Source organism: Procambarus clarkii, chromosome 17 (genome assembly GCF_040958095.1).
Source record: "Procambarus clarkii isolate CNS0578487 chromosome 17, FALCON_Pclarkii_2.0, whole genome shotgun sequence".
Classification (NCBI taxonomy): Eukaryota; Metazoa; Arthropoda; class Malacostraca; order Decapoda; family Cambaridae; genus Procambarus; species Procambarus clarkii.
In genome coordinates this window covers 49422088-49437445 of record NC_091166.1, presented here as the reverse complement: position 1 = coordinate 49437445, position 15358 = coordinate 49422088, and the positions used below count along the sequence as shown (strand labels likewise).

The 15358-nt window shown below is 40.5% G+C and overlaps 1 protein-coding gene across 2 annotated transcripts in view; it reads right to left on the bottom strand.

Moving 5' to 3' along the window:
- Positions 1-5447: 5447 nt before the first annotated feature.
- The window catches only part of LOC123772432 (heparan sulfate 2-O-sulfotransferase pipe), a 30755-nt gene continuing 20844 nt past the window's right edge, over positions 5448-15358 (bottom strand). For both annotated transcript variants that reach the window (XM_045765569.2, XM_045765571.2), the window contains exons 2-8: positions 12805-13247; positions 11003-11444; positions 9963-10133; positions 9317-9469; positions 8889-8996; positions 7261-7421; positions 5448-6865 (exon numbers count right to left, since the gene is read on the bottom strand). In XM_045765569.2, the coding sequence (XP_045621525.2) occupies positions 6699-6865; positions 7261-7421; positions 8889-8996; positions 9317-9469; positions 9963-10133; positions 11003-11444; positions 12805-13247 (1645 nt within the window). In that variant the 3' untranslated portion in view covers positions 5448-6698. The remainder of the gene's footprint in view (positions 6866-7260; positions 7422-8888; positions 8997-9316; positions 9470-9962; positions 10134-11002; positions 11445-12804; positions 13248-15358) is intronic.

Below are 15358 nucleotides of genomic sequence, written 5' to 3'. Positions count from 1 at the left end.
CAGGTAAGCATCCAGAAAGTAAGCAAAGCACTACAGAAAACTACAAGGTTCACAAAGTGAAGCACCTAAACAGCCAAACAATTCTACAAATGATTCATTCAAAACAAATGGTTCACTTAAAACTAGCTTGAGCTCCTTTTGTGCAAAAGGTTGATGACAGGTGGCATCCTGGAACCCCTAGCTACCAGCCAGCTCCAAGAGCCAGATTCATGAAGTAGTTACGCAAGCATTTACGAACCTGTACATCTTTTCTCAATCTTTGGCGGCTTTGTTTTCAATTATTAAACAGTTAATAAGCACCGAAGCCCCAGGAGGCTGTTTATAACAATAACAACAGTTGATTGGGAACTTTTCATGCTTGTAAACTGTTTAATAAATGTAACCAAAGGCATCAAAGATTGAGGAAAGATGTACATGTTTGTATGTACTTTCATAACTGCTTCGAGAATTTGGCCCCAGGTCAGTCTTATCACTGATGTAATTTAATGTGCTTCCTTGAAGATCTTCCGGAGTCACTTCGTCATAGTGAGTCCCACTTCTTTCTCAGCTAAATTCTGGCCATCCTTTGGACTGACTTGTTGGAGGCATTTGCTTGTTTGTGGTTCCAAATCTTTAGCATTTGCTTCACAAGTGTGTGTTTCTCTGACACACTGTTTGCATGGACTTGGTCTAATGTTGACCAAACCACACACTAGAAATTGAAGAGACGACGATGATTCGGTCCATCTTGGACCATTATCAAGTCGATTGGTCTAATATCACCATGAGCTGCACATGTCTAATTGTGAGAGAATGGTCTTTCAGGATTTTCCCACAGCTGCTGGAGTGGCATATTGCAGTGCAGAAGGCACCAAGCATGCTCAAGCAGTGCACAAGGCCTGTATCCTTATCACTGGATGGAAGTCTGTCATGTTGGGTATCTCTGGGCAGCCCACATATCCAGCAACATAGGAATCATATAGAGACTGCAGTGTGTCTAGTGAGGAATTAGATAGGGCAAATTAAGCAATTATGTCATAGCAATGAGAGTCGGAGTACACCAGGTTTGAAGGTGCAGGTCGTTAGAAATGTGACACCTGCCAGGCAGGGAGAGATGAGCAGTAATATTCAGGATTAGCCTCAACTGTTGCAAAAGAAAACTGTGACATAGTTGTGACATTATCTTCCTAGCCATCATGTATGGGCACATATGATTGGATCCAACACCTGTGCTGTGATGCTGCTGATCAGTTTATAATGTTATGATCACTGCCTTGTTTGTACCTTTCCCGGTGTTGAGTCATTTCCCCACTCAATTTACATAATTGAGGGTCCAGAGATTGTCTCGGTTCAAACAGGTGGTGTGTAAATTGCATGGTTTTGGGGATTTTTTTTATTTTAAGGAATTCTAAGGAGGGTAACCCAAGCTACCATTTGTCCAATACAGCAGTTGAGACACCGTTTTGGGGTGCATTCCCGCTCTGAGCGATCCTGGATGTGAGACAATAGGATTGGCTGCAAGTTGAAGGCAAGGACCAATCAACAGGTGACCTGATGTCATGTGTTCTCCAAGGAGGGCAGCTGCGTGAGGTAAAGCACTGTAACTCGGTCAGTCATATAGGTCAGACATACTATGGTTTGTTCCAAGATTTTAGCAGAAATTGAGGTTGCATGCCAAGTTGTCTTAGTGGAGAGCAAGAGACCTCTGGTAGATACAAGGAGACACCAAGAAAGCCCAGAGGATTTACATTGGATAGTCAATGATAGCCAAGTTGAGTTTGAGTTTGACTACAGCCGGTGGTCTGGGAGTGTTAGTGACTTTTCAGGTGTGGCTGTGAAATATTAAATATGGAGAGTGTTGTTGAGTCGCTCCACAGCCTATTATTGCCAAAATACTCTGACTACAAGGACAGTCCTGTTTGAAAGAGACCGATAGGTAGGAAGCCTCTGGGAGGTGACTTACATAAGATAGTCAATGACAGCAAGAGTCGAATTGTAGCCTTATGACAGCTGATGGTCTGGGACCATTTTTTATTCTCCATAAGGTAAGGGCAGTGAAGTGACCAGTGATAAGAGTAACTCATGATAGTATTCATTGATGCAAGATGGTGCAATAAATAGTGGAGAATTATATTTCCGGTGCTTATTGAGGATTTTGTGATACGAAGCAATGACCCAGTGATTGTTAATTCGAAAGTAGTGAAGTATGCAGTGACCCAGTGACAGCCTACTTGTGTGTAGTGGAGAAAATGCAGTTTTCCAGTGTCTACCAGTTTAGGCATGGCAGGAAGTCTACAGTGATATTTGTGTTAAGTGTACAGCCACTTGATACAGTAAGCATAGCAGTCACAGCCGACAGTGATATTGGAGATAAGTGATGAGTATTAGTGTACAGCCACTCAGTACCAGCGACGTGTGTAGTGTTAGCCACGGAGACCAACAAAATCTACAATGACATGTTATTGCAGAGGGGGTTTTGGGGTTCCAGCACACACACATGTTGGTCACCTGCAGTTGTGAGGATCAGCACCCTGGAGTGTGACTAGAGTGGTGACCCAGTGATAGAACCACCAAGTTACTTCCTGTCAACTCCCCTAGTATGCCGGTTGCCAAGAAAAGTGACTGTTGCAGCATTTATTTGGTCCAGACAAGGATATAACGACTAAGAAGACTACAAATTAAAGATTGCAAGCAGAGAGCCAGCACCATCAAGTACTAGTGGGCCAAGGGAGTCGCTAGCTGCTGTTATATCCGTTTGCAAGTAAGAAGGGCTCCCGAAGTTAGCTGATTGTCATCAAGCGTCATATCTGTAGGTAAGTAATTTCCCTTTCCTTACTCCCCTCCTTTGAGTTAGATTTATTCTGAGGAACAATAATAGGTGTTTATTATAATTATTTTGACTGTGCTAACTTTATATGAATATATTTAGGATTGTTTGCAATATAAGTACTGTACAGTATTCAAGCTTGTTGCTGCAGCCTAATAGTGGCTTGATTTTTTTATTTGTATTCATGCCAGTTATATAAACTTAAAGCTAATATATAGATAAATTTATTCTTGATAGCCTCAGTAAGTTGTACTTTGAGTTGTTGCTCAAGAGCTAGTTTTAGTGACACTTGAGTGAGTGTGTCACAGTAAACTTTAAGTTTAATGAGGCCACGAGCAGCCAGTTGCTGTTTTTGTTTGATGAGCAGCTAGTAAATGTTATTCATTACACCAAAATGGTTACAACATTGGTTACATGCAGGGTACAAGGCTACTTGTCACAGGTTGTAGAGTTCCTCCAGCTCCTCAGATGGCAGGCAGGAACCATGGGTGCAGTGAGCATTTCTTCTCTGGATTGCCACATTAAGGCGCTGAAAGAGGAAACTGGCAGCTCTAGGGTCTCTAATTGTTTCAAGTAGCTTGGAACCCAGCTCCTTCAAAAAAGGAGCTCCTTTAGCAGCACTTTTAACCCAAACACCAAGTGTCTCTGAGGCAATGGGGACAAAATTGTGGTGGTGGTCAAGATCTCTGTACTTACGCGACTTGGCTGCTTCCCGGTGATTGGCAGCACTGCCTGCCTGTGCAGCACTGAAGTCAACATAGGTGTTGGCCAAAGTTGAATCACAAGTGTAGTCCCACACCAACTGTCTACCATTCTTCCAGGGATTCACCGTGATCCTGTCTGGGTGACTGACAGGCTCATCAGACTGATAGACTACTGTTTTATGCTTTATGCTAGAAGCCTCAGGAAACCTAGAGGATTCAGTTGAATCCCAGGTTGCAAATATTTTATCATGTAGTGGTCTAAGGTGTTTGGAAGTACCCAGAACATAGGTTCGAATTCTCCTTATGGCTCCTACTGATTTTCTCGTTTATATTATCACATTAATGTGATTTCTTTGTGCAAGGTTTATGCTGTTAAAATTTAACCATTTCTAAATCCAGTCACTACCCGCACTTGGTTATTGATGCTTGGTTGGTTTGGCCTGGGAATGCATCATGTGCTGTATCTGATAGCAGCTCTCTGCCACTGATTCTGTCTTGGTAGATGCTTTGTAGCCTTCCTTCCTGGTTAGTCCATGTAACTTCCAGGGAGTCCCTGCTAATTTCTCTGTGGGTGCAGTTAGCTTTAGGGAGCCACAAGGGCTTACTCCCAGACAGCCAGCATTAAAGGTAATGGAATGACGATTTCTAGGCGAACCCCAGTAGCTCCCCCGATTCTTTCCCTCCTTTCCAGGTCATTGATTTGGGGTTCTGTGTGCATCTGCTCTGGAACCAAGAGCATGAGCCAGTGGACAGCATCAGCCCCCTCCCCTCCACCCCCCACAATAAGTTTAAGAGGTGGGACAAATGAGAGCACACTTGTTTTGAAACATTTTTGATTGTTTACATTTTTGGGACAGCTTTGGTCTCTTTGAACCCAGCAGTGGTTTGTATTTGTTCACTGATTTTCTGAGTGCCTTCCCCAGTGAGGTGGTGGAGCATCACCTGCTCTTGGCCTCTGGTAAGCAATTAAAGACGCCTAAGCTGATGTGATTGTTTGCATGGAGTGTAACATATATGGTTTTTGGTGACAACATTCAAAGAGGATGATGGTTTTTGTTGTTTATTTAATATAGATTACATCGGTTGAATATTAGAAATGGTACGGAAGTTTCATGATAATTTGAAACAAGGATGCTTATTATATACTGCTGGCTAAGGTAGGACGTAGTGCTAAAGGAGGCTAGGGGCCTCGATCAGAGCTTGAGCAAGGCCTGGGGTTAGAAAACTTGATGAAGGGTGAGAGCAGAGAGCTCAAACATGGCTGTCTGCTGTAGCGAGGCTTGTAGTGTGGCGTGAAACCAGGAACTCGACTGATGATGCTGCATATTCAATTGTTACATCTGCAACCACCTGACCTTGTATTGGACCTACCTACCAAATAACGTTTGCTTCCTTATTTGGTAGGCTGGTCATCATATGGTCTGATAGGAAGCATGCTGGTTACTTTTGACTGTCCTAGATGATTTGTGGAAATCTTTAGAATTTGTTTCAAATGTCGTTAATGGTTTGTGAAGATTGCAGGTGTTATAGGCGATTATTGAGAACTTTTAAATACTTGGAGTCTAATTTCTTTGAATGTGGAGTAGATTGGAGATAATTAAAGTGGCAGTCACATAAGCTATCACTTCAGTTATACGGACCCCCCCCCCCATTAGGCATTACACATTATGTAATCACTAACTTGTCTATTGTATTAAACAATTATACTGTATCATTATTCTGATACAGTATTTGTGTGTGTATATATATTCTCACTGCCTTGACATGTGCTATCACTGTCCATTTACTTGAACTTACCTGCCGACCACCATCTCTAGTGGCCAGGACGGGAAGCCACGATGGCTTGTCAACGGTCCCCTCTCTTATTCCTCTTTCAGGACTAATTGTGATGGGCATGAAGACAATTCAGAATAAGGTATTAGAAGTAATTCCACCAGTAGTAAAATAATTTTATTTCAATATGAAATATATCAATATAATATAAATTACACATAACCAAGTAATCTTAGTTAAAAGCTTTTGTATCTTATGTCAGTCATTATACTTTCACTCTGTTTAGACCTTATTAAACATTGAAACAACACATTTATCAAGCATTTTCAAATTAAATGTATCAAAAGTGACAATATTAATTCAGAATTGGTTATTAAAATGTTCTTATAAAAAAAATATATACAGTACCTGTATTGTACTGTATTCTTATTTCAGCTTCACTGCTATGACCTATAGGCATGCAATGTTTATATTTTGAACATTATAAGCCTATTTGACTTGCAAAAATATTGTACTAAAAGATCTGAATACAAATTATGTATGCCATTTGGGTCCAAATTATTAGAGAGAAAGCGTATAATGAATACATAGTGTATTACAATGGCTGGTGTAAAGCTTTTTCGTAATAACTTTACAAAATAATTTCTAGAAATAATATTAAGCAACTATGGGAATGTATGGTTACTTTGATAAGATATGAAAGGGTATAAAAATACCATTGGTCAAATGTTTAGGATGTCACAGATAAGTGAAAATCTTTACCTTTAGGTTCCTTTCTAGATGCGCGTACACCATATGTGTACCTAAACAGCAATTATAAAAGTTTCTACAGTGTTTTGAAATTTGGATTTGCACTTCAGTATAACAGTTCTGTAAAATACATGGAAGGCAAGCCCTTATTCATTTAAAAATCCAGATCAGGTGTGCCTTATCCCAAAATTTGACTGAACATTGTTTGGTTGACAAATAAATGAAGTACAAAATGCTGACTTGATATACAGAAATGCCAAGATCAGAGGAGACTTGAAAATAACACATACCTGTATGGGCTTTTAATAAATTTGATTTGATAAAACCCCCACAGGAAAAAAAATTTCTTCAAATAAAGTTTACTCTATGGTCAGCATAGTCGACTTACAATTTAATGGTTCCAGGTTTGATTCATGGTCAGGATGAGACATTTATTCAAGTTTTCTTACACTACATGCCTCTATTCACCCTGCAGTAAATTGGTACCCTGCACAGGAATCAAACCTGGGACCATTCAGTTGTGAATTGACAGTAGTACATTGTAGATGAAGTAAGATCTGCAGTGATAATTACTTTTTTTTTTATTGTAGCTTACAACCAATTTTGATAAGCAAACTTCTCATTCTTGCTTATGTACATGTATGTTGACACTATTTATTCCAATTTTAACTCTGCTTGGAGAGGAAAATTTTCTTCTGTTCATAAAGGCGTTGCAACAGGAAATGATAGAGTTCCACATCATCGGTCATTCTTCTCAGCAGTTCTTCTCGAGTTGCTCTGGGAACTTCAGGTTTCCTTTGATTTTTGTTGACTATAATATGCTCCCTTTGTCCTAAAATATAGACAAATTTAAGAATTCAGACAGATTAGTTAATTTTTGTTTTCTAGTCTTTGTTTTATTCTTTACTGTAAATAATATGACTGATGTTGTTTCTAAATTTCTGTTTCTAAATTATGAATTTTCTTTCTGATATAAGTACAGATATTATTCATTGAATTAACTCTCAACACAGATGAGAGCTTGACCAACAAATTTTCATTTGAGAACTCTGTTTACAAAATTAATTTCATTAACCCCTAAACTGTGCAGCTATTTAAAAGTATGTACTACAAATATTTATACTACAGATAATGGTTAACAAATATAAAAATAGCATAAGGTGATTAGAGCAGTATGAGGAGTTAACATTGCTATAATACTGCAACTGAGTACTGTACTGTACTTACTTATATTTTCATATATTTGCAGAGCTCCTGTCAAGTAGCGAGGCACAAGGGTCTCCATGAGATGGAGAGAGAGAGCCATGTATTTCACCAATCCAACAACACTGTATTCTTCTGCTACAACTTTCTTAGCAACCTGTAGAGCATCTTTATGTCCGAGTATCCTGCAGGAAAACATAATTGGATGTGCAAGTTAGTATACATATAGTATATATACATATAAATAATACTGTAAGAAAAATAAGCCTTTGTCCAAAGTTGGAGGCCAGACACTTGGGACTAATCTAGCCAGAATTTGTAGGGGAAATGGTCTGGGGTATGGGATGGACATAGGTTGGTCAGGGTAGGCCTAAGTTAAATGATTTAAGAAATATTAGTAATTATTCACCCCCCCCAATCAGATTCTCAAGTGTAATTACCTACGTGTAGTTAGAGGATGAGAGCTACGCTCATAGTGTCCTGTCTTCCCAGTATTCTTTGTAATATAGCATTTTGAAACTATTGACAGTTTTGGCCTCCACCACCACCTCACTTAACTTGTTCCAACCATCTAGCACTGTTAGCAACAGTGAACTTATATATGTACTAAATATGTATGTACTTAACATATATGTGTTATACGAGGCCTAGGAATAATTCAGTTTGTTATTGGCTTTATTTTTTCTGGACTTCATGAAATGAATAGTATCAAATTCTATTATCTAATTGTCCATTACGTCAATATATGTATGATGGGCCACATAGTTTAAAAAAGTACTATCTATACAACAGGACAAGTTGTAAAGAGAGAGATGCACAGACAGACAGTAGGTAGATGGATAGAGGTATGGATAGATAAGAAGATGGATGGAAAGGATAGATAGATGGATATAATTCATTGGAGATAGATATATGAATAGAAAGACTAGTAGGTGGATGGAGAAATGGATGAATAGGTAGACAGATAAATAGATGAGCAGATAGATGGAAATGATAGATAAATGGATGTAATTCATTGTGGATAGATGGACAGATAGACCTGGTCAACACTGGATAGATCAATAGTTGGATAGAGGTATAGATACGTAGATGAACAGATGGATTTAATTCACTGTGGATAGATAAACAGATGGGAAGGGAATCTGATTGGTGAAATTTTGTAATTGGAGTACCATAAGGTTCCATTTTGGGTCATTACATCACCAACATACGTGAGAATATTACAAATCAATTCAAATTTGTAGACAACACTAAGATCTATGGTAAAGTGGGAAGCAAAAATTATATTGAAGCATTACAAGGAGATTTACATGAACTCCACAAATTGGTACAAGATTGGCAAATAACCCTATGGGTGACAGAGATGCTCCATCATCCATAGGATTATAAACCCATGGAATTGCCTACCTGTCAATGCTGTAAATAGCAAGAAAAGATATTATTTCAGTTTAAAATTCATCTGGAAAAATTATTCAGGAGTAAGTGTGACTTTTGACAAGCTGCGACTTCCTTCCCTCCCCCCCACCCCTTGTTGACGCCACTGGAATTGGCGATCCCCAGGAAAATTAAGTTAAATACAAGTACAGTGTCTTCTGTACATTTTTATTTTTTACAAAACATTTACCAAGTTAGTGGTCGTAGGTAGATCTTACCGGCAGAAGGTGTGGTGGCCACAGAAGTATGTAACAATTGTTTCCTTGTGTTCCCCGGGGAGGAACAAACACTCCGTGTCATTGTACAGCACACACTGCTCCACGGTTCTGCACACACAAAGTGAAACTCTTATCACGATGAAAATCCTAGAGAAAGCCAAACCTCAATATATATAGCAATGCATATAGGTCGACTGTACATGTAGAGGTGCATTATTATGACTCAAATATACTATGCATAGATATGTATACCCATATATACTTGCATATCCTACATGTTTAACTGCCATTGTTGGGGAACAGCAACACAGCAGCAAGCAAGCTACTAGCAGCAAGCAAGCTACTAACAGCAAGCTGGCTACTTCTAACTAGCCCCCTCGAGGACACTGGAGATGGTGCCCTTTAGGTAAATTCAGGTATAAAATTACCTGTTTACCCAGTTGGGTGAGAAAGTGGTCCGGTGGCCTCGAGACTGTATACGGTTGAGTCTCTCTTGGCTGCGCCTGTAGTAGAAGGACGAGATGAACCTCTCCACTGGGTCACGGATGATGTTGATGTAGACTGGCCGGTCCATACCCAGTCTGAAGGAAGGCACACAGGTTAGTACTCCTTCACTCACTACTGGAAGGGTCTTGCTCTAGTAGCAAGTGAAGGGTGTCCTTCACTCACTAGGGGAGTCCTTCATGCACTACTAGGAGGAGGAACTTACTTTTGGGGGGAGTCCATCTTGCACTACTAGGGGGAGGAACTTACTTTTGGGGGAATTTTTCCCACTTGCTACAGAAAGTGACAGATGGAAACATGCAGTAATGAAATAGATAGCAACATACATTAATGAGATAGATGGCAACATTCATTAATGTGACAGATGCAAAAGATAAGAACAACATACAGACAACAAACAAACAAACAAGTTAGGCTGTAGACAACAAACTTATCCACAGCCAAACCAAAACAAAATTTAATCAAGTTTCCTAACATTAAAACACCCTCAAGGAGGTAATAAACCTCACCAAAAGGCTACAATTTTAACCATGGGAATATTAATTCATCAAAAAAATATTCGACACCCACTCTGTGAAGTTTGTGTAGTAGATGTGTCTATCGTAGCTGAGGGTGTGGGAGGGCGTAGAGTTCATGGAGGTGGTGAGGTTGTCTACCAACTCCTCACGGTCCTCCTGAGTCAGCTGGCGCTTGTCGTAGATGAGTGAGGACACGTGATCAAACCCCAGGTGACGTGACAGTCTGTAAAGAATGACATGATTCGAACACCAGGTGACATGACAGGCTGTAAAGAATGACATGATCAGTAACCCAGCAACATGATAGTCTGTAGGGAATGACATGGTCAGAACACAAGGTGACATGAACATCTGGTGGGTAAGACATGATAAGCACAAGTAAATAGACATCTAATAATATCTACATTATCTAATAATGTATTAATTATTATTTTTAGTGAAATTACAATAATGTGATGAATCTATGATATAATATTGATGTAATGACATGGGATTGAACTTGCCACCTTGGGCTCCCCAGACACGCACTACCCACTGAAGGTAGGGAACATTATTATCCACACCTGTGTCTAGGTCGTCCAGACTCTAGGTCCGGTAGGATGTCAGGCTGAGATATCCTTTATCTCATCACAGTGTCTGGGGACTCCAGGGATGCGGGTTCGGTCCCATTCCGTAGTCTTAATATCGTAAATTATTATTTGTATATTTTATATAACATTTACAGTAGCTTAGTGTGAAAGAATACGCCTATTTACGTATTTATGTAATATATTCAACAATTGGAACATTGATTGTATTTTATATAATGAACTCTAGAATTTGCTAGAAATGAATTATTGAAAGCCCTCTCGAATTCAACTATTTGCTATTTAAATACTAGAACCATTTGTTGAATAGTGCTTTGTTTTAGTTCTCAGAACTCTATAAATAACATGCTGACTAACTCCTGACTGCTAGGCGAACAGAGGCATTAAGTGAAAGGAAATGTGTCCAACCATTTCTGTCCCGCCCGGGATTCGAACCCGGAATTCTCGATTGTGCGGTTGAGAACGAACTCGACTGTATTACCGGAACCCTTTATTTTGTACATACCTTCTAAGGATAGTCTGCATGGTGGAAGAGGCACACTTGGGGATCCTGTTGTAGACCAGGAGAGAGGCACCGATGGGCGTAGCATTGTGTCTGCCTCCGGTGTATTCACCCACCTTCAAAATGTACTCCTTTACCTCATCATCACTCTGGCCGAGTCTCTCCACAAGTTCACTAGCATTTTTCCTCTGTGTATAGACCACTTGTGGGTCCCCACCCCTTTTATATTCCACTGTGGCTGCACTGGAATTGTCCTTTTCACTAACATGGTCATCTGTGCTTGTTTCCTTAAGGAAAGTCTGTTTTTCACCGGCCATTACAATCATTACCTTTTCATTATGACTGATTTCGGATTCCAATCTTTCTGGCCTTATGAATTCTTTATGCCGCAGCCTTGTCTTAATAGGTGACATCAAAGTTCCAGCCCTGATATCATGTAGGTAATCTGAAAACAAATTAGCTACTGTAGGTGTATAGCAGTTTTTACAGAACTTAGGTATGTATAACCCCTTAACAAGAATAGGAGAAAATTAACATGTTAACATTATTTGAACATAGCATTCTGAATATAGTACATCATTAAGACCTGTATATTAATTCTTAATTCCTTGAATTATGTTTGTTTGCTTACTTCCTATTTAATAATACAGCCCATCCTCCTGTACTGGCAGTACTGTACTTATAGTGACGATGAAGTCCAAAGTACACATACCGACATACAACCCAATTAGAAAGTAGAAATTAGTACTACAGAATTTGAACAAAGTGGAAAAGATTTTCTAGTATTTATGTTGCAAAGACAAACTAAACTAACCTTCCTAAGCCTAATACACAATATCTGAGGCCTAATATAGTACATGTGTGCTATACTAGGCCTGGGAATATTAGTTTTTAGCTTCATTTTTTGGACTACAAAGTAAATAGTAACACACACTACTATCTAATTGCTAAGCGCAACAATGTTTGTACTGTGGTGCACCTAGTTACAAAAACTTATCTAAACAGGAGGATGGGTTGACTAATAAGTGTCTACATTGTTAAACCTTTATAGTATTTTAACTTAATTATTTTAAGCTGTGCCCAAAACGCTCTGCTTATTTATACTTTAGCTTACTAGTAACTTCGACGAGGACAGGAAGCCGACGGAGTGTCAAATGTTCCCCTCCCCCCATTTGTCTTGACAATTTTATAGAGCTGGATCTTGAAATACAGCAGTGTTTTGGTATATAAGGCTTCAGCATTTTAGCAGTTCCATGGGTTTATAACCCTATAAGTGAAAATGTATTTCCTGTTTTTTGTCCTGTATTGGGCTTATTCAGCTTGAAACCCTTGTCCCTCGTGTTACATCTGACCTTTTGAAGTTGTTGTCTGGATCACTATGACCCTGTTATGCCTAGTTTGCAGTGTTGTTAGCCCTGAGGCTGACAACACTGGGGGGGGGGGGGGGGGGGGAGAAATGGTACCCAACCACTTGGACGGTCAGGGATTGAATGCCAACTTTCATGAAGCATTACTTTCCAGTCCAATTGGTTGGTAGAGAAAGAGAGGGGGAGGAAAAGAGGGAGCAGACAGTTAACCAGTGAGCCAGCTATCCACCCACTCATCCATCCAGCGAATCCAGCCAGCCAGAAGTAGACAAACATAAGTTACAGAAACATCTTCAACACTAACCACCTCATTACCAGACCAGATAAACACAATGTTTAGGGAATGAACATAATAACATTGCTAATAAAAGACCTCATAAAAGGGGTAGGAACCTCAATTTCACCACAAACTTGTGGCGAGTCAATGCATTGTTATACCTGAGCTCAAAAGCCGGATTGGGTAGTGGTGGTGGCTTGAGGTGTGGGGCACTGGATGCCAGGGTATGCCATGTCTTCCCAGAGGCATGTGGGCACGCCGGGGGTTCACGATCTCTCGACGCCCTCTGGAATACTCAGAGGAGGAGCCATTATTACCCTGGAGGGAGTCAGGGAGCCTCGGTTGGTAGAGGGCATTAGTGTTGCCTTCGTCACCAGTAGTATGACCCGTGAGACCAGGACCTCTCCAGCGTTCTCCAGATGTATCAGATCTCTGGAGGGTTTGGAAGGTATGTAGACTCTGGAGGTAGCGGTGACTGCTAACGTGCGGGCGGGGCGAGGGTGGCAAGACGTACTCGTGCGGCAAGGTGGTGGTGGAGGGGGCGGCGGGCCCGGGAACCTGCCACAGCACCAGGAACATCACACACATTGTTGCCCAGGTCATTCTGCAGGACGGAAATTATAATTATTAAAACACAAACACATTCTGAATGTAGTCTTACCTAATATCCAGTACATAGAATTAATAATGAAGGAATTATAAATGTAGCAACTATATTAACAAGTAATATAATTGCTCCAAACTTCTCATTAGTTTCAGTGCAAGCAATTAGATGTTCCTGTTAATTCCACTTAACTTATTCCTGAGAATTCCACACCCCAAGAAGTTCTATACTAATCCTATATGTTTCATTCAGCTACTCAGAACAAAAAGTTCCAAGTAGCACAGACTACGGTGAGTCCACAGTGGACTTACCTGGCACATCAGTAGAGATGTAACTGTCTATATGACTGATGAAGATTAAACCACATATGAGGTGGCACGGGCATGAATAGCCCTTAATGTCGTATATGAGCTTATTACAATTAATATATCTCAAGTGTACAGGCATCACCATACATGTTGGTAAGTTTGGCAAAGTCAGGAGAAGCCTGTAATATAAGCCCTCAGAGAATCGTCATCTTAAACTGTCATATCTGTAGAACAGATGCATAAATGCCACTATTACATTACTTACTAGAATGTGAAGCAACTGAAACCCTGCGCATCAAACTCGACATTCAATCAACAAGAGCATTAAATGCAAAATCCACAGTGACTACTATGGTTATAAAAGCAGTTGAAGAATGGGACACACAAGTGAAACATTGTGCATCTATATCTGCCACCAAGATAATGTTATTAAAGCAAAAGACTAAAACCAGTGCGAAAAGAAGGAAACTCTACCTTCATTTAAAACTTTGACCCAGATATAACACAAACAAGGTTATCATGAATAACCAAACTCAATTACGGGTTCACCATAGCCCATGCTACACAGAAGTTTTGTTCCGAGTAGCTAAATCTAAAACAACAACAATAATCATCATCATCCGCATCTCCTGTGCCAGCTGAGTACGACGGGCTCACCATAGCCAGTGCTGCTTGGAACTTTTTGTTCCAGGTAGCTGAATCTAAAAACAAAAACAACAAATCGTTATCAATCTAATTTGAATAGTGGTTCAGTAGAGACGTGCGAGAGATATTGCAGATCTTCAACACCATCAACATTTATCAGTGTGAATGATAAAACACAAGTGAAGTACGTACCATTGCTCGCCAAGCTTCATCTGCACACTTCTGTATACTGTACTACATTCCTCCAAATATATTATGTTACTACTGTATTTACTGACACCACAACTGACGTAACAATACAATATTATACACACACACACACACACACACACACACACACACACTTAATTAATTAGGTAATTACACACACACAGAGGGCGCCTGGTGGCTGAGTGGACAGTGCTCTAGACTCGTGGACCTAGGGACCTGGGTTCGATCCCCACACCCGGCGGAGACAGATGGGCAGAGTTTCCTTAACCCTGATGCCCCTGCTACCTAGCAGTAAATAGGTACCTGGAAGTTGAACAGCTGCTGTGGGCTACTTCCTGGGGTGTGTGTGTGTGTGTGTGTGTGTGTGTGTGTGAAAAATACTAATAGTTGATTGACAGTTAAGAGGCCAAAAGAGCCCCCGCAAGCTCAACCCCCGCAAGCACAACTAGGCGAATACAACTAGGTGAATACACTAGGTGAGTACACACACACACATATATATTCCACAGTACATATACTGTGGAGGAGAATCAAGAACACAATTAACTAAGGCGGGACTGGACGGGCGGAGCTTAATAAGGCGTCCTTATCTCCCCAAATATGGCGTCTTGGTCTGAAAATCAGATAACCTCCTCGAGGCTTCTTTTATGCCCTCGACAAGTCTGTAATGGCGGGCAAATGAGACGGGGAGAGTCTAGCTGGAAGATCCCAAGTTCGCCACGCCCAACTTGGTCTCCCGCCCTCCTACAAGTACACATTTATCACTGTTAAGGAGCCCCCCTCCCCTCCCATCGAGGTCATTGGGAGCATAGCCAAAACGTAGAACATTTGGGACGTAAGGGAGTGTATCTGGGAGGTGGGGAGTATACCTGGGATGTGAGTGAGTATACCTGGGATGTGATTTAGGAGTATATCACTCCCTCACTACCTTCATTCTTCCCTTCCCAC